The sequence below is a fragment of the Aethalodelphis obliquidens genome, unplaced genomic scaffold (genome assembly GCF_003676395.1).
Source record: "Aethalodelphis obliquidens isolate GAN/ISIS:26980383/991018 unplaced genomic scaffold, ASM367639v1 scaffold11, whole genome shotgun sequence".
In the NCBI taxonomy this organism is placed as follows: domain Eukaryota; kingdom Metazoa; phylum Chordata; class Mammalia; order Artiodactyla; family Delphinidae; genus Aethalodelphis; species Aethalodelphis obliquidens.
Genome location: NW_020837955.1, coordinates 5,882,832 through 5,907,321, shown reverse-complemented (window position 1 = coordinate 5,907,321; position 24,490 = coordinate 5,882,832). Strand labels below are relative to the sequence as shown.

The 24,490-nt window shown below is 38.9% G+C and overlaps 1 protein-coding gene across 2 annotated transcripts in view; it reads left to right on the top strand.

Moving 5' to 3' along the window:
• The window catches only part of PRKG1 (protein kinase cGMP-dependent 1), a 1,182,918-nt gene that overhangs the window by 960,453 nt on the left and 197,975 nt on the right, over positions 1 to 24,490 (top strand). For both annotated transcript variants that reach the window (XM_027111907.1, XM_027111906.1), the window contains exon 6: positions 20,735 to 20,812. In XM_027111907.1, coding sequence (XP_026967708.1) covers positions 20,735 to 20,812 — 78 coding nt within the window. The remainder of the gene's footprint in view (positions 1 to 20,734; positions 20,813 to 24,490) is intronic.

The following is a 24,490-nucleotide window of genomic DNA, read 5'->3' as shown; positions in this document are numbered from 1 at the left end:
AGAATTATAAAAGTGGCTTTGTATGATATGTTATTTTAGACTTTATTCTCTGGGTGATGGAGCTATAGATGGATTTTAATATGGGGAATGAGGCCCATGGGGTATGAGGCAGAGTCTAGGGTCACTTCTGTTACTGAACTCAGGCTCAGCTGCTCACTGCCCCAAAGCCAATAATTCAAGAGGCAGGTGTCAATAGAAAGGAAAGGTGCTTTAATCAGAAAAGCTGGCAATCTGGAGAGAAGGTGGACTCATGTCCAGAGACCAACTCCGAAGATTCTGATCCGCCATGACAGTTTTTAAAGGGAGAAAGGGGGGAAGAATCTCCGTGAATGATCGAGGCAGGAGGTTGGGGGTTCTGCATCATTCTCCATTGTGTGCAGTCTGGCTGGATCTCTCTTCAGATGTTATCTTGCCCACGTGATCTGTCTGCTGTATTGCTAAGGAGGCTGTTTGGGGGTAGAGAGCTAGTCATTCTTTAACTACTTAATTCTTCATTCTTCTTTTTATCTAGGAAAAGAATCAACAGGTTAATTAGATTCTTTCAAAGTTAGAGGGGAACAGAAATGGGCAAACAGGAAAGGAGCAAAAGAGCTGCTTTCAATTCCCCACTGTCAAACATCATTCCATTTCTATGTGATTAGGGGCAAAGGTCCATCTTCTATAACTTTTTCATGCTGACATAGGGCACCATATTCTCAGAGTAGAAGATGTCAACATGGGTCTGTAACATCACTTTGCTGACAATTTTAGTTGCCCACTTACATATTCGGTCAGAACAAGCTACTATTATTTTGATGCCTACAAAGATATAGATTATTATGAGTAAGAACGTTAATCCCAATCTCCTGAGGCCAGTTCTTGGAATTGTGCTAGCCATAGATCCAGTATTGCTCAAGAGCAGCTTATGTCATGTCCTCTGGTGGCAGTTATAGTATCTGTAAAACAGCTCAGGAGTGTGCATCAGACACTGAGCCTGTGACTCTATTGTCCTAATCATTAGCTGCTCAAGTCTGCTCTTGTGTGACTCTGGGAGGCCTGGGAGACTTCAGCTTTTCTACAAAATACAGGCAGGGGCCATAGGCGGTTTTGTACTTGGGGCGGGGTGTGCTGCAGGGTTCTTCTCAGTTCTACTTCTAGGTATCTGGCTTGGTGCCAGGCACATGGTAGCTTCTCAGAAGATACTTTTGAATGAATGGAATAGGACTTAATCATTAAAAAGAGTGAGAAATAAGGTGTATCTCCATGAGCTGACATGGAAAGATGTCCAAGATCACTCTTAAGTGAAAAGAGCAATATTAGACTAGTATGTATGGCATATTTCCATTTGTGTTTTATAAAAATATAGGTGTGGTTTTGTGCGTGTGCGTGTGTGTGTGTGACGGGCATGGGTGGTAGATGCTGGACAGGTAGATGTATAAAGACCTAAACATTTTTAAAAGAAACTTTTTAATACACTCTTTAGTAAATTGTAGTTTCCTCTTGGGAATGGAATCAGAGAGTTGGGGCATTTATACTCTGTTTCATATAATCTGCATTATTTGAATTTCTTATTAAATTGTATGCATTACTTTTGTGAAGATGATGACGATGATGGTGGGATAAAAATACTCCCTAGGTAATTCAAATGTGTATCTAGATTTGTGATATCCTAAAGTCTAGCCCACTTAATTATGACATTCTGATTATGACAGTATTGGAGCCAAGAGTAAGAGAGGGTGGGAAAGTGATGTAGCTTGTTCTTATTGCCCATATCCATGTTGCTACTTATAATCTCTATTTTATTTATAGTTAGTACTTCAGTAAATATAACATCATATAACTTAATTATGGTATGAATTCAATTAATTGTATACTCCACCTTTGATCAATGAAAAATATATTTCAAATATATGCAATCTCAGTTTTGCAGATTTGATGAAAAAGTATACTATTTATGAAAAAGTATAATATTTAACATTAAATTTTAACATAAGAAAATTGTTATATGCCAAACCTAGTCTCAACACGGTTTTATACTATTATATAGTCATCTTTATTGTTCTTTAAATATATCAAGTGTTCAGGCTGTGGTTCCCAGTAAAGATGGGAACAGACAGATTCAATCTGGTAATATCTAGAGAAATAGTGAGAAAGCAGCAGATTCTAATGAGTTGTTTATTCTATATATTTGTTACATGCCTTAGTGCCAGACTCTGTGCTACCTAACAGCCATAAGGATAAAGGCACAGTCCCTGCTCTAAATAACTCAGTCTAGAAAGGAAAACATGTAAACAAGTCATAGGGTTAGAGAGAACAAAAACGCTAGGCAAGCACAGAGGAAGAGAGAATTGCATTGAACACTGTGGAACACAATAGGATTTCAGAAAACAAACTCAATTAAGGAAGGACATTCCACAGAGATAAAAAAGTATATACAAACTCAGCAGTATAAAGATAAAATATGGCATATTTGGGAATCCACAAGCAGTTTCATGTGGCTGCTGCTCAGGGTGTTGGTTGGGGAAGAACAGGAGATGAAATAAGCCCAGGGGCCAAGATTTTAAAAATGTGTACCAGTGTACCAGTTCAAGAATTTTTATTTTCTCTGTCAGCAGTTGGTAGCTATCAGATAATTTTAACAAAAATATGTATACACAACAATATGTATACACAGATAATTTTAACAAAAATATGTATACACATATGTAGGTATGTGTGTGTATGTGTGAGAAAGATTGCTTCTGCAGTGTGGGTGATAGATTCAAGGGGGAAGATTGGATGGACCGACGGGCCAGTTGTATACCTGACACAGGCCCTGAGTCAGGGGCTGGGGAGCGAAGGAAGAGGAAACACGTTAGGAGATACTCAAGAGGATGAACTGGCAGGATTTGGTACCTGATCAAACATGAGGAAAGAGAGTCAAAGTTGACTCAGGTATCTGACACAGTGACTGGATGAATCTAAATTGTGAAGTCATGGGAGGAGAGCTGAAAATATTACAGGTAAGGTTTCCTTGGCATGTGGGTAGAGATTAGGAAAGAGAAGCAATGGGAAGAATTGGTTAATATGAGTCAAGGATAGGGGAAGAAGTTGCTAAAGCAAGCTTTAATAGTTCCTGGAAATGTTTTCTGTCTGAAGAAGTCATGGATATAGGTTGTAGGAAGTTACAGATTATCTCTTTAGGATGAACTCATTAGAATGACACAGCTGTCTCCATCAGGTTTTGTTTGTTTGTTTCTGGAAATGGGTCATTTTGTACAAGATTCAGATACCTTAGAGTTTAACTGGAATCACACAAGGGTAGAACTAGTAATTCAGTAATAGCAGGGATTGGAGTGGCATCGTTATTGAGAAACCCATCAAGTTAATTTGGAAGATATTCAGTGTAATGTGATGGATTGATTATGCATGCTTACTGTTGCTACTTCTTGAAATCCCATTAAACAAACAGAAAAGCTGTTTTCACTAAAGAACGGGAAAGAAGACTATAGTAACAAAATTTTGGAAGCTCAAAAAGATGAATGACTAGTAACGGAAAAGTGAAAAGCTCAGGTGAAGACAAACCTATCATACTGACCAACAAAGGCACAGCGTTGGAAGAAACAAGTACTTCTGTGATGAGTGGCTGAGGATAAAAATGGAATGTTTATCTAAAAGCCTGAATAAGAGGCAGATAGACTCTGTCATCGTCATATGATATCAGAAGAGAGAAGTTCAAAAGAAGAATCAGAGGATGAGATCAGGAATACATTTACATGATATAGAACAAAAAGGCAGAAACTGGAAAATGGAGGAAAAATAGGCAAAATCAGTGAATCCATCTAGAATCTCAAATAATCCAAACAAAAAGAGGTTTTGAAGGAGAAAACAAAGAAAATGGAGGGAAGAGCTTTTTTCAAAGATGATTCATGGGGGCTTCCCTGGTGGCGCAGTGGTTGAGAGTCCGCCTGCTAATGCAGGGGACACAGGTTCGTGCCCCAGTCCGGGAAGATCCCACATGCTGTGGAGTGGCTGGGCCCGTGAGCCGTGGCCGCTGGGCCCGTGAGCCATGGCCGCTGAGCCTGTGCGTCCGGAGCCTGTGCTCCGCAATGGGAGAGGCCACAACAGTGAGAGGCCCGCGTACCACAATTAAAAAAAAAAAAAAAGATAATTCATGAATATTTCTCTTTCTTCCTCTGTCTCACAGTTCTTGAGAAACACAGTCTCACCCTAGTGTACTGTCTCCTGGTGGTTATATGGAGTATTGTGGAATAAAAAAGGGGGCAGGATCATAAATGATTCTATAACCTCACCTCTGACCAAGACCATTCTCAAACCAGTCTAGACAGAAACAAAATATCCTCAAGGTGAGAACAGCATCCTCCAATGCATAAGGAGCCCTGTCCTCCCTCGTGTAATCTAAATCCTCTTTGCTTTCTCTTCTTTCTGATCCTCAATTCAATGACACAAGATGCCCTTTAAACTAAATAGGTCTTCTCAAAGAAAAGTGTGAAATGTTTAAAATCCTAAAGAAGTAAAATGTTGAGTGAACTGCACATCTGTTGACTCATTCCACTCTTTGTTACAGGGTTCCTGAGAAACTGATTCATCTTTATTTTTACTTTTTTTTAGTACTGTATTTATTTAGTTGAAACTCCAAAATATTATTTATATTTCAGATGGTGACTCTGAGACACTAAATTGTACACTTCTCTGTGACACATTTCATAATCCGTCAGGACAAACAGTTTCCAAGTTCTGCAGAAGCTAATTGCCTTTATAGATCAAATTGTTAAGGCTGAGTTATAGTTTAATTATGTGGAATGGGAATGCCTGCTTGTCTATTCTATAAACAGTTTTATTCTGTTGTGAGTGAGTAGATATGAAATGAACTATTCTTTGTAGAGACTTTTTGGCATTTTGTGTGCACGCCTTGGTATAACTCTTACTCATTATGGTATATGAATGTGTTTGCATCAGAAATCCCTGAAAGTAAAAGCAGAGGTTTAAAATCCACTTGGAATGATGTCACTGAAGATCTCAGTTAAACGACAAACCAAACCCAAGCATTTATGGAATCTCAGCCCAGGTTTTCCCCTCCTTTGTCTGATATTTAGGGTGAGGATTCAGTTAGTCCAGACAGCTTACTGCTGGGTCAACAGCTGTCTTTGAATCATAAATTCTAAAGGTATTCAAGAGGCTTAAAGGATAATGATGTGATCTGGCCACTAAAGGCACAAAGACCTCAAGAATGTTTGAGATTCAGAGAAGGAAACCAGAATTCAGTATCAGTTGAACAAAAGCTTGTAACAGTTTTATTGCACTACAGGGAGTGCTAAATGTTAGTTTGGAAAACTGGGTACTTAGATGTACAAAAAGGTGAATGAAAATGGTTGCATTTTGTCAGACTGTAGGAATGGTGGGGTGGAGGATTGAGGGAAGAAGACCAGAGAGCCAGATGAGTTAGAGTGCCATTTACTAAATATGGATTATACATCCTTTTAAGGAAGAGCCAGTACTTTCAATGTATACACACCTTTTCAAAAGTGAAATCATTCAAAAATGAAAAAATCCAATACTAGTGTTTTTATTAAGGACAATAAAATTCCTGAAGGTGAATTCATATAGAAGTAAGGATACCTCCCTGTTCTGAAGATGTTATGACTCTTGTAAAGAAAGAAGAATACTTTATCAAAGTAGTGTTTGTGTATTAAGGAATACGCTTTGCACTGGGGCCTAGTGTGCACGTAAGCATTCACACACATACACATATAAAACTTGTAAATTGCACTTATCCTTACTATGTGTGATGCATTTGATATTTTCTATTCTATTCCATTTTTTAAAAAACTGCTTATAATCCACTAAAGAGATTTCATGGTATTTTTAATGGGTTGCATTGAGCAAGGGACACAGCAGATGGAATTATGCCTGTCCTTGGTCCCTTGGCACCCTTGAGGATGCAAAGCTGTCAGTAATTCCTGTTTATCATGGTGACAATCCCAATAGTTCCTTTAAGCTACATCTAGGTTCATTGCAGGGAATGTTAATTCTGACTCTCGTCCAGGCTATTGGCTTGATACATTCTGCTACAAATCATAAATGAATCTTCTAAGATAAGCTTACACAGTCTCAGGACTTCTTGCCCTAGGGATTTTACACTGATCTTTCTTTCATCAATGTGGAAGCTAGTAAGAGTTAGCCCCAGTGCTTAGTTAAGGTAAGGCTGATTTGCAAGTAAGGGTGTCCTCAGATCTGACAGTGTCGAGCTGGTCCCACAGTATCTATCCTATCCAGTGGCGTCAGGCTAACTTATAAAGCAATCCCTGGGTTTCAAGTACAAGTGGGTACCTCGGTAGAGACAGGGTCCTGATAGCACCATCAAGGACAGAGCTTAAGTGCCTAGTAGGTAGAAGGCATTATAGTACCAGAAAGGCAAAGTTGAAGTTGAAGGAGTTTAATAAACAGTGCAATAGGCAAGTGAGGAGTGTTTCCTCGGGGCTGCTGTGACATCAGGGAAAGTGCCAAGGGACAGCTGCTGTGTAGACAGAGATCCTCAGCAGTGGAGGTGGCACAGGCTTATACTTGAAGCTCCAAATATTTGTTTCTTAAATAGCTTTGGTGAGCTAGTCAGGTTTGGTGCCTTGAGGGCCAATGATAGGCAAGCTCTCCATCCAGAGGTCTTAGATCTGTGTTTGATGAAAAAACGAAAACATATTTTCTGTCTACATTTGGGTTTTACTAAGATGTCTAGGTTCTCTGGGGGCTCTGTGAGTTTGGCATTCTCACCCTCAGTGGAATGACGGTCCTTGGGGTTGGGATGAGGACTCTGATTATGGTGATCTTGGCATCATCCTTCCTTCCCACAGGCTCCTGGCTGGACCGGCATGGTTCGTTGTCCTGGTGAAATGTCTAAGCAGGCAAAGTGTGTGTTTAAGTTTGCTGAGCCTCCAATTTTGACTCTTCAGGATATATTTCTGTATTCTTTCTAGTCCACAGAGCTTTAATTAGGGATATCTCTGAATTAGAATTCAAAATCAGGTAGTGAATGAATGAATTACTGTTGTGATTTTTTTGTGTGATAGAAGACAGAATGATAAAGAACACGTGAAACTTCAGGTTGTTCAGGGAGTTTGAAGATCACTGGATTGATGGTATTAAAGTTGGAAAATGACCCAATAAAAGTAAATGCACTTCAGCCCTGGGAGTTGTGAGGTTCAGCTACTCTGACCATAGTTAGTTTGAGAAGTCTTGGAGCAAATTTGTTGTCCAGCCCAAGAAATGGGGAGAAGTTCTGGATGTAAATTAAGAAAGTGTCTTGAATGGAAGGTGAGGTGTGGCATTGAAATAGAAATATATATATATATATATATATAGTAGAGAAATGTGTACCCCAGATGTCCAGTTGGTTGGGACAGGATGGTGGTGGTATGTTCCATACTTTGATTTGTTCTTTTGGTGTTCTGGTTAATTTTTGAGTGGTGGTGTGGGGAAAAATTAATTTTCCTTTAGAGGATAAGAAGGAGGGTAATCAGAATTGTAGCCTTAATGGGGTTAGATATTATCTAAGAAAACACCTCATAACAGAACAAGTCCCCTTGACAATTATTGTCCCATGAGAGGGAAATGGCCCATTTATGACAACGCACATGTACTAGAAATATTGTTGTCAGTTGTTAGTAGAGCACTAGTTCTGTGATGAAATCATTGGTGATCATGGATTGAGAAAAAGAAGACAAAAAAAATCTCTGGTTTACAGGTGTGATCACTGGCTCCACAATAGATTTTACCTAAGACCCCCAGATTTCCAAACCACCAGAATTCAAGAATAACTATGTGGAAAATGTTCTGTTATAATGACTAGCTCTCATCTTTCTTGGCAGCCCTGCATAATTGAAGTCCAGACATAACTAATGGGCAGAGTTTTACTAAATAGAGTAGAGTCCTGGGCCAAGAAATACCTTTTTTGTTGGCTACCTAACCAGCATGGTTTTTGACTAAATCAAGCTGTTTGGTGATCCTGTTCTCCATTAAGAGGTCTTATCTTTGTAATAAATCTGGGGTATTAGGAAGAGGTAAGAATTTCCTTTGAGAATGTTACTGATTTAGGCTCTGAATATTTTTCAGAACGTTCTTCTTCTTCTTTTTTTTTTTTTTTTTTACATCTTTATTGGAGTAGAATTGCTTCACAATGGTGTGTTAGTTTCTGCTTTCTAACAAAGTGAATCAGTTATACATATACATATGTTCCCATATCTCTTCCCTCTTGCCTCTCCCTCCCTAGAACGTTGTTCTTCTTGATGCCATACTCTTCTTCTAAGATATAACTATCCTCTGAAAAACTGAGGCAGAAATCATGACCCAAGATCATATTCTTCTTAACTCACTAATCTTCCAATTGTTTCCTATTTCAAATAGGGAACCATTAGATACTCAGGCATACAAAGGTGATTCATACTTATTGCAGCTATTTTTGTAACCAGTAGCAATTAACAGAGTGGTTTATATTATATATGCCTCAATCATTTGGACAGTGCCAGTTAATAGATACTTCATGCTGTAATAAATACTTAAAAATATCTCCAACCTTAAACTTAATTAAGCTTAAGTATAAAGGGAAATAATGATATAATTTCTGACTGAAATCATTTAGATGAGAATTTACTTCAGGATAATCCTATATTAGTTTATATTAACTGAGCTTCAATTACATATTATGTTAGAGTTGGGGGCTGAAAAATAAAACACCAGTTAAAATACAGGTACGTTTGATATCAATAACTATGAGTCTGATCTGAAAAGTGAAAATGAATCATACATATTCACCAGGCAGCAACTCCCAAGGCCTCAAAGTGCCATGTCCAGTGCTGTACTGAGCCTTCTGCCAAGTGTCAGCATGTGCAGACTTTTAAAAAGTCTAAGTGGACATTTACATATTGTTGAATTCTGAGAATCCAGAATACATATTAATAATAAAATCTATATCCATTTTTTCTCTAGTGGCAAAGAGAAGGCTAGCTTTTCCTAACTCACAAGTTTTGGAAATATTCCAAGTTATTGCCTTTGGGGAATACATTGCTTATATTTAGACATACTGTCAATTTTCCTTCTCTATCCATTCCTCTCATCTATGATTTATAACACAGCTTTCCCTTTAAAATGAAAGGGTTTGGACCAAATCTATCCTTTATCTAGGTTATACGTTGAATGCCTGTTCTGTGATAGGCATTGTTCTAAGTGAAAACAATGGATATAATGTAAAGTCTCCTAAATCCTCTGAGCAGCAGGTGACAGGGGCAGGGGTCACAGCAAACAAACAAGAAGGGATAGTTTCAAATCATTAAGGTTGTGATAGAAGGCTTTCTCACCAGAGGCTCCATTGTGCTGTGGTTTTTGCAGCTGTGTTTGTCATCAAGCAGTCACTGAACTGCCCAGTGGCATTTTGGCAACAGCGAAGCACAATTACACAGCTTTAGAGAGCTTTCTAAAATAAAATAGGTAAAACAAGGACATATATAGGATAGGAAGTGAATGAGGGTAGAGGGCACATTATAAGAGTGGTGAGGAAAGGCCTTGTTGAGGCCTAGCTGATGAGAAGAAGACAATGACCAAGACCTTGAGGAGGAGAAGTGTTCTAGACGGAGCGTCTACTGCGTGCAGAGTTCTGAGGATGGATCCAATCTGGAAGCACAAGGCGCAGATAGAAAGCCAGTATTTCTGAAACAGAATGAATGAGGGTGAGTAGGAGATAAGGATAGAGAGGTAGAGGCCAGAATACAGAGAACTTTATAGACCGCGGTAAGTTGCTAATGATTTTAACTGCAGCAAGAGGCCATTGGAAGTTTTCAGTGGTAAAGTGATTTCAGTTGATTTGCTGTTTGAAAGGTCACTTTGCTTGTCAGGAGAAGAATAGATGGAATGGTGTGGAGTAGATGGATGGGCAAGAACCAAAGCACGGAGGCCAGATTGGAGGACTTTACAAAATCCAAGATAGGATTTTGGCTTGGACTGGGGAGTTAACAGTAGAGATGGTGAAAGACAAGTGGGCTTGGCCCAGGCATTGGAGGTGGAGACCTTTCTAATGGATTTGGCCATAGGCAGTGCTGGGAAGATGCAGATTAGGAGGACTGCTTCATTCATGCAATGAATATTTTTAAGTCCCTATTCTGTTCCAAGCTCTGTGTTAGAATCTGAGGATATTATAATGAACAAAGCCAGTCACTGTCCTTGCCTTCAATAAAACTTAAAATCTGGGGGAAAGCATCATTAAAATACCATACAAATAGATAAATAACTACAAGCTCAGAAAAGGGCAATGAAGGAGACCTAATTTAGCCTGTGTGTGTGTGTGAGTGTGTGTGTGTGTGTGTGATTGTGTGTGTGTGTGTGTGTGTGTGTGTGTGTGTGTGTGTGTGTGTGTGTAGTGGAGGAGGGTATGTCAGGTGAGGGAAGGCTAAGATTTGAAAAAGAGGTAGGCTGTAACTAGGCGAGAAGCAGTGGCGGCGCAGCAACAATGGAGGGCTTAGTCCTGATGGTAGGAAGGGAGTGTGACACAGTTGAGACCTATGAGGGCCAGCAGGGCTGGAGGACAAAGTGGGGGAGAGGGAGAAGAGGTTGAAAAGGGTGGCACTGAGCAGACTATAGATGGTCTTGCAGGCCATGTTAAAGAGTTTGGCTTTTATCCTAATAACTATGGAAACCCATTAAAACACCTGCCTAATTAATAAGATTTCTTCCCTTTCTAAATTCTGTGTTTTTCTATGCTATAATCTGAAATAAGAATATGGCAGAACTGCAAAGTGACCTTCAAAACACAGTGAAATTGCTGGCATTTGATTAACATAATTAGAGTGACTCTCGAAGAATCAGCATGCATGATCATCTTTCCCTCAGGTGCAACTGAACAATTCAGAATAGCACAGTCATTAGAGTCCTGGTATTATGACACCATTCATATTATCTTTCCCAGACATGGACTCCCTTTGGCCATTGTCCCATAGGCTCTTCTCTTGGACACCTGAGTTTTATGAGCTTATGCAGCATGGAAATACGTACAGTGCATACCTGTGTAGATAACTATAATAATTGATACGGCAGTTGTGGTTGTGGAGTTACGAAACCATATCAGATGATATTAAGAAGGTGATTAGAAAATTTCCAGGAATTAAATAAAAAGATTATGGATATTCCTGCCAAACTTTCTGCTCTCTGGGAGAAAGGTATTAGAATCATGAAAGAGACATCTGTCTGGAACATGAGTCGAGCCCGCTGCCATCTTGGCATGCCCTGGACCCTCATGAGAAGCTAACATGGGGAAGACAGAGCTGTGAGGAGAGGAGGGAAACTAGCCTCTGGTGCTTATGATTTAACCCCTGAAATCAGCCATTTCAGACACCACTAACTTTTTTTTTTTTTAACATCTTGATTGGAGTATAATTGCTTTACAATGGTGTGTTAGTTTCTGCTTTATAACAAAGTGAATCAGTTATACATATACATATATCCCCATATCTCTTCCCTTGGGAGTCTCCCTCCCTCCCACCCTCCCTATCCCACCCCTCTAGGTGGTCACAAAGCAACGAGCTGATCTCCCTGTGCTATGCGGCTGCTTCCCACTAGGTATCTATTTTACATTTGGTAGTGTATATATGTCCATGCCACTCTCTCACTTTGTCCCAGCTTACCCTTCCCCCTCCCCATATCCTCAAGTCCATTCTCTAGTAGGTCTGCATCTTTATTCCTGTCTTGCCCCTAGGTTCTTCATGACCATTTTCTTTTTCTGTTTTCTAGATTCCATATATATGTGTTAGCATACGGTATTTGTTTTTCTCTTTCTGACTTACTTCACTGTATGACAGACTCTAGGTCCATCCGCCTCACTACAAATAACTCAGTTTTGTTTCTTCTTATGGCTGAGTAATATTCCATTGTATATATGTGCCACATCTTCTTTATCCATTCATCTGCTGATGGACACTTAGGTTGCTTCCATGTCCTGGCTATTGTAATGAGCTGCAATGAACATTGTGGTACATGACTCTTATTGAATTATGGTTTTCTCAAGGTATATGACCAGTAATGGGATTGCTGGGTTGTATGGTAGTTCTGTTTTTAGTTTTTTAAGGAACCTCCATACTGTTCTCCATAGTGGCTGTATCAATTTACATTCCCACCAACAGTGCAAGAGGGTTCCCTTTTCTCCACACCCTCTCCAGCATTTACTGTTTGTAGATTTTTTGATGATGGCCATTCTGACTGGTGTGAGATGATATCTCATTGTAGTTTTGATTTGCATTACTCTAATGATTAATGATGTTCAGCATTCTTTCATGTGTTTGTTGGCAATCTGTATATCTTCTTCGGAGAAATGTCTATATAGGTCTTCTGCCCATTTTTGTATTGGGCTGTTTGCTTTTTTGATATTGAGCTGCATGAGCTGCTTGTAAATTTTGGAGATTAATCCTTTGTCAGTTTCTTCGTTTGCAAATATTTTCTGTATTCTAAGTGTTGTCTTTTCATCTTGTTTATGGTTTCCTTTGCTGTGCAAAAGCTTTTAAGTTTCATTAGGTCCCATTTGTTTATTTTTGTTTTTATTTCCCTTTCTCTAGGAGGTGGGTCAAAAAGGAACTTGCTGTGATTCATGTCATAGAGTGTCCTGCCTATGTTTTCCTCTAGGATTTTGATAGTGTCTAGCCCTCCATTTTGAGCTTATTTTTGTGTATGGTGTTAGGGAGTGTTCTAATATCATTCTTTTTCATGTAGCTGTCCAGTTTTCCCAGCACCACTTATTGAAGAGGCTGTCTTTTCTCCACTGTATATTCTTGCCTCCTTTATCAAAGATAAGGTGACCATATGTGCGTGGGTTTATCTCTAGGCTTTCTATCCTGTTCCACTGATCTATATTTCTGTTTTTGTGCCAGTACCATACTGTCTTGATTACTGTAGCTTTGTAGTATAGTCTGAAGTCAGGGAGCCTGATTCCTCCAGCTCCGTTTTTCTTTCTCAAGATTGCTTTGGCTATTCAGGGTCTTTTGTGTTTCCATATAAGTTGTGAAATTTTTTGTTCTAGTTCTGTGAAAAATGCCAGTGGTAGTTTGATAGGGATTGCACTGAATCTTTAGATTGCTTTGGGTAGTAGAGTCATTTTCACAATGTTGATTCTCCAATCCAAGAACATGGTATATCTCTCCATCTGTTTGTACCATCTTTAATTTCTTTCATCAGTGTCTTATAATTTTCTGCATACAGGTCTTTTGTCTCCTTAGGTAGGTTTATTCCTAGATATTTTATTATTTTTGTTGCAGTGGTAAATGGGAGTGTTTTCTTAATTTCACTTTCAGATTTTTCCTCATTACTGTATAGGAAGGATATCTATTTTACATTTCAATGCAATATATTTACATAGGAATGCAAGAGATTTCTGTGCACTAATTTTGTATCCTGCTGCTTTACCAAATTCATTGATAAGTTCTAGTAGTTTTCTGGTAGCATCTTTAGGATTCTCTATGTATAGTATCATATCACCTCCAAACAGTGACAGTTTTACTTCTTCCTTTCTGATTTGGATTCCTGTCATTTCTTTTTTCTTCTCTGATTGCTGTGGTTAAAACTTCCAAAACTGTGTTGAATAAGAGTGGTGAGAGTGGGCAACCTTGTCTTGTTCCTGATCTTAGTGGAAATGGTTTCAGTTTTTCACCATTGAGAATGATGTTGGTTGTGGGTTTTTCATATATGGCCTTTGTTAGGTTGAGGAAAGTTCCCTCTGTGCCTACTTTCTGGAGGGTTTTTATCATAAATGGGTGTTGAATTTTGTTGAAAGCTTTTTCTGCATCTATTGAGATGATCATATGAGGGTTTTTTTTAAACATCTTTATTGGGGTATAATTGCTTTACAATGGTGTGTTAGTTTCTGCTTTATAACAAAGTGAATCAGTTATACATATACATATGTTCCCATATCTCTTCCCTCTTGCGTCTCCCTCCCTCCCACCCTCCCTGTCCCACCCCTCCAGGCGGTCACAAAGCACCGAGCTGATCTCCCTGTGCTATGTGGTTGCTTCCCGCTAGCTATCTACCTTACGTTTGATAGTGTATATATGTCCATGCCTCTCTCTTGCTTTGTCACAGCTTACCCTTCCCCCTCCCCATATCCTCAAGTCCATTCTCTAGTAGGTCTGTGTCTTTATTCCTGTCTTACCCCTAGGTTCTTCATGACATTTTTTTTCCCTTAAATTCCATATATATGTGTTAGCATACGGTATTTGTCTTTCTCTTTCTGACTTACTTCACTCTGTATGACAGACTCTAGGTCTATCCACCTCATTACAAATAGCTCGATTTCGTTTCTTTTAATGGCTGAGTAATATTCCATTGTATATATGTGCGACAACTTCTTTATCCACTCATCTGTCGATGGACACTTAGGGGTTGTTTCCATGTCCTGGCTATTGTAAATAGTGCTAAAATGAATATTGTGGTTCATGACTCTTTTTGAATTATGGTTTTCTCAGGGTATATGCCCAGTAGTGGGATTGCTTGGTCATATGGTAGTTCTCTTTGTAGTTTTTTAAGGAACCTCCATACTGTTCTCCATAGTGGCTGTACCAATTCACATTCCCACCAGCAGTGCAAGAGTGTTCCCTTTTCTCCACACCCTCTCCAGCATTTATTGTTTATAGATTTTTTGACTGGTGTGAGATGATATCTCATTGTAGTTTTGATTTGCATTTCTCTAATGATTAATGATTATAAGCACAGAAACCTGTACTTGTCAGAGTCTTTTCCATGAATTCCTTGAAGATGAAACCCTTTTATAGGAACATTTTTGCAAAAGCATCAGAGTACACCCAGAACTGTCTGTAAATGACAAAAGACTTAAAAATGACCATGGTTAAAGATTTGATGAAAGTTCATAATAATGCAATTGACAAGGAAATTTAGTTATTTCTGAGATATACATTTTAAAGTAGTAACTAGAATTATGACTTATAACATCATACCAGAACATATAAGATTTTTAGATATTTCATGGAATTAGACTCCACTCTTAATGGGAGAATCACAAAGTCACCATGCAGGAGAGCTGGTGGAATGGAAGATATTTTGTGGCCGTTTTTGGGAAACACAACCTGTCAGGGAATCACAGCATCTCAAGGCTGAAAGCGTGCCTAAAATTGTCCCTCAGGCATCCTTGGATAGTCACCTCAATCTCCTTTGCAATGTTCTGGCCCATGCTCACCTAGCTTCCACTGGTGTGTGCTTGGTATGTGGTACCTCCTGGCCAGTGGGGCAGCCCCTTCCACTTTGGAGCTGCTTGGACCTGTACACATTTGCTTCTTTGGTTGAGGTGCCATCTGTAGTTCTTGGTTTTCTCCCCTAATTCTCATGTACTCTCTGTACTGTCACCAGAGGCAGGTGCCTCTCTGTCCTTAACCACAGCTCAGTGGAGACAGCTTCCATGGACTCTAAGTCCTCTCACAGCCTAGAATCCCGGCTTTACTAGCCCTTCCTCTGTATTCCACCCCCATCTCAGCCCTGATCCTTCAGAGACTGTTCAGGTTTGTCCATGAAGTAAATACCCTCTTGGGTGCCTCCCCAATCCCTCCTTTCTATTTTCCCACTGCCAGAGCTTTGATTTCATTTAAATGGTTTCTTTTCAGCCCTAGTGGGTGACCTTGATTAATGAGAACCATTGGGAATAATTCTATTCATCGTGCCAGACATTCATTTAAGAACAGGCATGCAACTCAGAGGAGACATAAAAGGATGATTGCTAGGGATTTCTGGGATTTCTTTTCCCTAGAAGGAATGGTAAGATGAGAAATTTGCCTTTTTTGCTTCTGACCCAGCTGTGATGACTGGAGCAGTGGCAGTCATCTTGGGAACCATAACGACCCATCCAGTGAGGATAAATGAAAGAGAGAAAGAAGTTGAGTGTTTGGAGGATTTGTTGTACCAACAAATTGATCAGCCCTGAAATTGCTTAATTTCCGGACTTTTTTTTTTACATGAGAGACTAAATATCCTTATAATTTAAACCATTTTTTCAATAAGTATTTAGTTCACAGATAGGCATTCTTATAGCTGCAAGGGGCACAGCGGGGAACAACATAAAAATCCCCCATAGGCTGACATTCGTGGCGGAGACAGCTGACAGGTGATTAAATGAATGATATGTTAAACGTGGGGCTGAAACACTTCACTCTTCCTGGCACTTCTGTCTGCCCAGAAGCTGACCTGAATGGGAAGGCTCCCTTGTCTCATGACTTCCAGCTGAGTTCGGCCAAGGGGTGCCCCAGCAGGAGACCAGAGGGTGGAGAAGAGAGAAGTCAGAGTATTTCTTCCTCTGCTCCCTCCAGACCAGGCAAGGGGTTTGGCAGTGGATGTTCCTTATCAGAAGCCACAGTTCCAGCTCCTGTTGAGCTTATATGTCACATGGCTCCACCTCTGAACAGGGTCCAGCAATCCTGCTCCCTGACACTTTACCTCCAACACTGCTTGATCCCCTAATCCTGCCCACACTCCCATCATTCGTCCTTCTTTGATCTCCTCCCTCTCCCAAGGGTGCAGTCTCTTCTGCCCGACAGATGTTGATGGTAAGTGCTACATAGAAAACTAATTCAAGGAGGGTCACAAGTACAGAGGAGAGAACAGATTGAAAAGGCAGGCTGGGATAGGTCTCTGAGAAAGTGACACTTGAGTAAAGGTAGGAAGGAGTCATAAATATTTGGTGTGTAGGCACATTGCAGGCAGAGGGAGGAACCTGTGCAAAGGCCCTGAGGTGGGCCTGGGCCTGAATGTTCAAGGAATATCAAGGGAAGTGGTGTGAACAGAACAGACATGAGAGGAAGAGGGGTGGAAGGTGAGGTTGGTGAAGCAAAAGGACAGAAGCTGTTAGTGCACTGAAGTCCCTATAGGACCCTGTACCTGTGCATTAGGGGCCCCTGCAGGGGTGTGAGCAGAGAAGGGACAGGCACTGACTGTGTGTTAACAGAATTGCCAGGCTGCTATGTGGGGAAAGCACTGAAGGGCCAGGCAGGAGCAGAGACTCCAGGTAGAAGGTGACTGCTTGGACCGGGCAAGAAAAGATGGTGGCCATAGCAGCAGACGTGAGGTGTGGTTGAGTTCTGGGCATTCTCTGAATGTGGAGCAGCCAGCATGCCAACAGAGCAGTTGTGGATAGAACTGTGAGATAGAAGGGTTAAAGACGACTTCAAGGTGTTTGGCCCAAGCACCTGGAAAGATGGAGCTGGTGTTGCTGATACTGGGAAGGCAGAGAAACAGGACTAGAAAAAGGATGCCAGGAGCTCCGTTCTATACACTTGAAGTTTGAGGTGTGTGCCAGACTGTTTTGGCAGTCCTCGATGCACCACATCTCCTGGGGTTCACATGTTTGTGCAGTCCCTTCCCCTTGTGCCTGGATTGGCCCAGGGACCTGCTTGAACCCACTGAATGCAGCATAAGTGATAGGGGGCCTGTTCCTGGCCTGGGTCTTGGGAAGGCCCGACACCTTCTGCTTTTGCAGCCTTGGAAGCCAGCTGCCATGTAAGAAGTTGGCCCACTCCCAGACCACCATGATATGGAGGAGACTGGGCAGCCACATAAAGAGGCTCCCGTGGGGGAAAAGCAGACATGGACAGTCCCAGCTGTGCCCCCAGCCAGCACCAGCATCAAGTGCCCACAAGCGTGAGGCATTACACCTTGCAGTTATCCCAGCCGACAGCATGGGAAGCCAAAGAATCATCTAGTTAGCATACAGTCCCAAGAGAAATAATAAACTGCTCTTTCAAGTCTAAAAAAAAAGAAAGAAAGAAAGAAGAAAGATTTGGTGCATTCATTTTCAACTGGAGGCAAATAAATGGGACTAAAATATTACTATTATCACTAATAAACTCTAGGCTAGAGAATGTAGCTTAGGAGTGAAAGACAAACAGGCTTCCAAGCTGGGTGCTGTTTGGGCCGACTTACTTGTCCTGTCACAGACGCCCAGACAGGGGCAGGACTTCACTATGCTAGGGAGAAGATTCCTCCCCTAGACAAGCAGCAGAGAATGCCAGCCCTCTGTGGGGAACTACCTCCCATCCAGAAGTGATGAGCGTCTGAGATGAGCATATAGATTACTTCCAAATTTATCAGTCAGATAAATTACACTGTCTCCTCTGGTGCAGAGTGAGGAAAAGGGCAGAAAAAGGTCCTGAGTTTTACTAATGGAGCTCCATTCACAAAGTAAAAAACATCACGAGTGGGAAAGACGCTCCACCCTTCCCCCTCCCCTACTGCTATAGATTGTAGTTCTTCCCTTGTCAGTTTTATCTACTACCTGTGCTATCCAATACAATAGCTACTAGCCGTGTGTATTAAAACTTAAACTAATTTAAATTAAATACATTTAAAAATTCAGTTTCTCAGTCACGCTGGCCACGTTTCAACTGTTCTGTAGCCGCATGTGGCTAGTGGCTCCTGTATCGGACAGTGCAGGTTTACATTAACACTATCAAAGAAGGCTCTATGTGACAGTGCTAACATGAGATTTTTATCTTTTTCATCTTGTATCATCAGCACCTGTAACCAGGCCTGACTCAGAGGCACTTAGAAATGTTTCTTGAATGAATATATGAAAATAGACTCTTGTGATTTTGTTTTTCAAACCTGCTTCCCGCTGTTGCATTCTAAGCAACAAGATATGAAAATGGAACACAGATATTTTGTTAAATAAGTCGGTTGAAGAATATGCATCATTTGATCTTATTTTTATTTAGAAATAATTGTTTGTATGCACATAGATATATATGTTTAAAAGCACAGGAAAAAGTCTTGAAAGATACACACCAGACTGCATTTACCATCTAATGGTTGAGATTGGGAAAGGGAAATGAGGAACTTTTTTACTTAAAAAACTTGTTAGTAGGAAAATATATTACTTTAGAGTAAAAAAAAAAGTAACATTAGGTAGTATGTTAATTTTCTTGGTATATTAAGAAAATCATGGCTATTCTTTTTTTTAACATCCTTATTGGAGTATAAGTGCTTTACAATGTTGTGTTAGTTTCTGCTGTATAACAAAGTGAATCAGCTATACATATACATATATCCCTATATCCCCTCCCTCTTGTGCCTCCCTCCCACCCTCCCTATCCCACCCCTCTATGTGGTCACAAGGCACCGAGCTGATCTCCCTGTGCTATGTGGCTGCTTCCCACTAGCTACCTATTTTACATTTGGTGGTGTATATATGTCAATGCCACTGTCTCACTTCATCCCAGCTTACCCTTCCCCTCCCCGTGTCCTCAAGTCCATTCTCTATGTCTGTATCTTTATTCCTGTCCTGCCCCTAGGTTCATCAGAGCCATTTATTTTTTAGGTTCCATATATGTGTGTTAGCATATGGTATTTGTTTTTCTCTTTCTGACTTAACTTCACTCTGTATGACAGACTCTAGGTCCATCCACCTCACTACAAATAACTCAATTCATTTCTTTTTATGGCCGAGTAATATTCCATTGTATATATGTGCAACATCATCTTTATCCATTCATCTGTGGATGGACACTTAGGTTGCTTCCATGTCCTGGCTATTGTAAATAGAGCTGCAATGAACATTGTGGTACATGTCTCTTTTTGAATTATGGTTTTCTCAGGGTATATGCCCAGCAGTGGGATTGCTGGGTCATATGGGAGTTCTATTTTTAGTTTTTTAAGGAACCGCCATACTGTTCTCCATAGTGGCTGTATCAATTTACATTCCCAGAAAATCATGGCTATTCTTAATATGAAATATTAATGAAAGGTAATTTTAAGAGTGTTGAGGTATAATGACAAATCACAGCCATTAGCCTGGTGAGTATTGTTTGAAAACCATGGAATCTGTTTCCTAAGGAGTGTACAGAGTAATGTTTTCTTTCCCAAAACATGGCTTCCTTGCTAAACTGCCGAGAAAGATAGGGCCAGATGGCACAGTTCTCATTTTTCTGTTATACCTCCTGACCCAGCAATATACTTTCTCCCACCTCTCCTTATAGAAATTACTTTTGTTCATTGCAGGAGCAGTCTTTACCCTGGGAATTGACCTAGTCACTGTGCCCGAATCAGAATACTGACACACTGACTGTGATCATCTTCTTGCTTTACTTTGCCTGACTTTGCCCCTTGTTTGGTGGTTTATGAGCTCACAGATGCTGGACCAGAATTCAGTACATAAAATAAAGACATTCTGTTTGACAAGGCCAAACCTAAATTGCTGCAGCAGGACATTAAAGCCTGAAGCAGTGCCTTAAAAAGGAACTAGTGCCATCTAACCCACACCAAAAGTCAACTTGGTTTCAAAATGAAGATCTTTAGAAATGCTACATGCCATAGTACGTTCTCAGCCTTTTTTTTTTTTCTGTCACTACAGGAATACTAAAACCGAATGAGAATGACAGATAATACAGGAAGACATATTTAATGATCAGTTCTGCTGTTTTATTTCATGCTCAGTTGATGGGAGAAAAGAATATTTTCATCCAGCTATTAAAATGAATGAATTTAAAGATATGAATATAATCACCCAGAAAAACGGCACTAACAAAATAGTTTTTAAAGTGAGGAGGATAGATTTCTTTGTAATTATTGTGTTCACTGACTATTATTCATTTTTAAATAATGATGGATTCTAAGCTCGGGTATACCACCATGAGGGTGATTCCATCCCTTAGGAGCTAATATTTGAAGAGGTTGAGCTGTTTAGTAAATTGCTTCTTTCTTAATGTTTCTTTCTGTTACTGTTTCTGTTTTTTAGACCCACTATGAAAACGGGGAATATATCATCAGGCAAGGTGCAAGAGGGGACACCTTCTTTATCATCAGCAAAGGAAAGGTAAGCCCTGGTAGCATGAGAAGGAGATGCACAAGGGGGGCCTGGGGTTCATCAGCTACCTGTGGAGGAGCACGTGTGCAGGGTGTTGAGCTGTTTGAGGTTTCTTTCTTTTCTGAAACTGATAAAGAAATATTTGAGAATGTATCTCCTGAAAATGTGGAGAAAGAAAGAAAAAGTATAACTTTGAAGACCAGCGAACAGCCTTTGTTCTAGAGTATAATAATCATGATGCTAGATGCCACTGGTATGTCTGCATAAATGGAAAGTTTTCCATAATAATTAAAAAAGAGAAGACTAAGGTTGCTTAAAAAAAATCTTTAACAGGAAAAAAGAATCCATCCAGTCATTAGGAGCAGTAATATTGTAATAATTAAATATCTGGACTTTCAAATCAGATGGCCCAAGTTTGAATCCAGCTATGAAACTTCCTAGTTTTAGTACTCCCTAAGCGAGTTATATAACTCTCTGAGGCCAATCAGGAAGTAAATATATTCATGTTTCATTGTATCTTCATACATAAATATTTAATGGATACTAAGAAATTATTAGAAGTGGTTAAGTATAGGGGAAGGGGTAAATATAGGGTAGACAGGGACATAAATAAAAAATCATAATTTATTCCTTACATATTTTTAAAAAGTTTAATATTATAAATAATAACTTTAAAAACCCGAATATGAAATTGAGAGAATTGGAAAATGAAGACATGTAGATTAATACTTTAATATTATATTGCTAAAAATACCTTAAATTCCTTTCAACAGTAAAGTCTTAATCATTTTTGCATTTAAGTGTCATTTCACTATGTGCAATGTATTTGAACTTATTTTGCTTTACAGTAAGTGATCCTTAAAAAGAAGTTATAAGTACTAAGTAAAGTAAAACACGGGGAAGGAAATGCAGGTACAAGGGGATTTATATGGCAGTTTTCACTTTTATAATTATCACTTTAAAAAAATAAGTAAATTTATTTCTTCTAATTTAACAAATATGACTGACTTTATGGCTCATGTAAAATAGGCAAGAGAGATTAACAGAGCCACAGTGAACAGGATATGTTGAAAGATTATAGATTTTGTTGGGTCACATTTTAGAGAATTCTCTTTGGACTAATTGTGAATTTTAAATGTGCATATGTCAATGTTTACACCGGTGGCATATCCCACTAAAGGGAAGAAAATAATATTTATACTTTTTCATACCTATTCTTTTGACTGATATCAGAAAACCTGGGATAGAAATAGAAGTCAAGGGACTGGCTTCCTAAAAAGCAACATGAAATGACATCTGACCAGTTATGGGTAAAATTATACCTTGTATTTTCCAATGTTAGAGGATAAGAAATGTTAAGATTTTGAGGTTTATATATAATTTGTTAGAGCTTACCATTTATTGCTTTGTTCTTAATATCAATGGAAGAATCAGGGAAAACTGAAAATTCTAATAGATGTAAATTATTTGATTGGTCACAGGGGGGCTTTTTGCCCTGGCAATCCTAGATTTATTTTTTTATATTATATTGCTAATTCTTTGCTGTCATGGAATGATATGTTTATCGATTAAGATGAATTTCTGACAGGCTTTTGTGGCTACCAAACTACTGAAAATTCCAGCACTGCCTAAAAAGTTGTGGTTTGTAACCAGTTTCAGCTGAACACAGGAGCATTAGTGGTGCTATTTTATGAGTTTTGTAATATGTATACATAGAAATAGCATGGATATTACACCAGAGGAACTGATTCCCTTGGCAGTATTTCAGACCACTGTAGGAATTCTGGGAGAGAAGTAGTAAGAATATATTGGAATTTTTTGACACATCCAAGATTTTTTTTTTAAACCAGGCATAGATTTTTCCTAACCTTCTTTTTCAGGTCATACAACTTAGCTGCCATGATTCTTAATTATACTAATTATATAATAATCTATGATTGATTTAGTATGTTAATTATATGAATTCTAATATTAATGTATTGGAGTTACTATATAAGTTTTAAGAAGCAGAAGGTGAACACACTTAAGTCCCAATAGGAAGGAATAGAAAATGATAAGAGAATGAGAGTAGGTTCAGGTGAGCAGGCAAATAAGTTGTAGAATTGAAATTTTCTAAAATTATGTGTGTTGTTTTAGGTGTACAGATGTCACCTTGTTTTCATGTACATTTAAGAATTTATAAAGGATACTCTGACAAAGATATTTTCTTTGTTACCACCAACCTGGCTTTTCCTTAGAAAATGTGAGACACAGACACACAACAGGGGCTGTACAACTACAGATGGATTTCCCCTTGTTCAAGTTCATTTATTTAAGAGTAAAACAGTTTTTATTTTTCTATAAAGCACATTCACACAAAGAGAAAAGCATTATAAAATAAACTTGGAAATATTTGTTTTTTCCCCATTAAACCTATACAAACTGATTTTTCTAAAACTTGGACAGAATGCTTCAGTGATGTCTAGAGTACCTAGTTCTGCCTCAGGTAGAAGCTGAGTTAGTTCTTTATACTTTAATCAGTCCATTCCAATTGCCTGGAAGCCTGACTTGTTCCCCCCAATAGTGAACCATAAAGCACTCAAGGATTCATAATTAAGCATGAAAAAGATCTCTGATAAAACTTGATGCCTATGTCCCTCTAGTTGTGTTGCATCAAAAAAAAAATGTCTCCATAAATAAGTGGAACCAAAATTGAACAGGATTGGTCGACAAAATTTCAGAGTTTCAGTAATAATTCAAAAGCATTTTGATTTTCTGATTCTATTTAACTTATCTTGTATGCTACATTTTGATTTTCTGATTCTATTTAACTTATCTTGTATGCTACCATTAGAAAAAAATATTTCAAAAATTCTTGTTCATTAAATGCCACTTAAAACCACATGGCTTTGCTTAGAATTCACAAGGGCTTAAGCATGTTGGTTAAACAAATGGGCTTAACACAATATTCAGTGTTGCTGAATATGGGAAGTATGCTCTTATGGAAATTGTGTTTGTGTGTGACATTATATATATATATATATATATATATATATAATATCAGAGTGAAACATGAATCATTTCATTTCAAGAACGAACATGCACATTATCCCCACTTCTGTTCACTGTGTAACTAAACGCCCCAACCATTGCAGTAAGTCAAGAAAAAGATGTTTGGAAATGAAGAAATAAACAGTAATTATTTACAGGTAGTGTGATTTTAGTTTGAGTTTTTTATGTAGACAGATAAATTATTAAAATTAATATAAGTTTAGCTGGATCAGCATTGTTCAGTACTTTTTCCTCTGTTGATGGAACTATTCTATATCTTCACAACCTAACATGGTAGCCATTAGTCTCAAGTCACTAAATTAAAATTAACTAAATTAAATTAAACAAAATATTCAGCTTCTTAGTAGCCACATCCTGTCAGAATGGCTATTATCAAAATGTCTACAAATAACAAATGCTCACAAGGAGACAAGGGAACCCTTGTACACTGTTGATTGGAGTATAAATTGGTGCAACCACTGTGGAAAACAGTATGGAGGTTCAAAAAACTAAAAATAGAACTACCGTATGAAAGCAGTTCTACTCCTGGGTATATATCCGAAAAAAACCAAAACATTAATTCACAAAGATATATGCACCCCAATGTTCATAGCAGAATTACTTATAATTGCCGAGACATGTAAACAACCTAAGTGT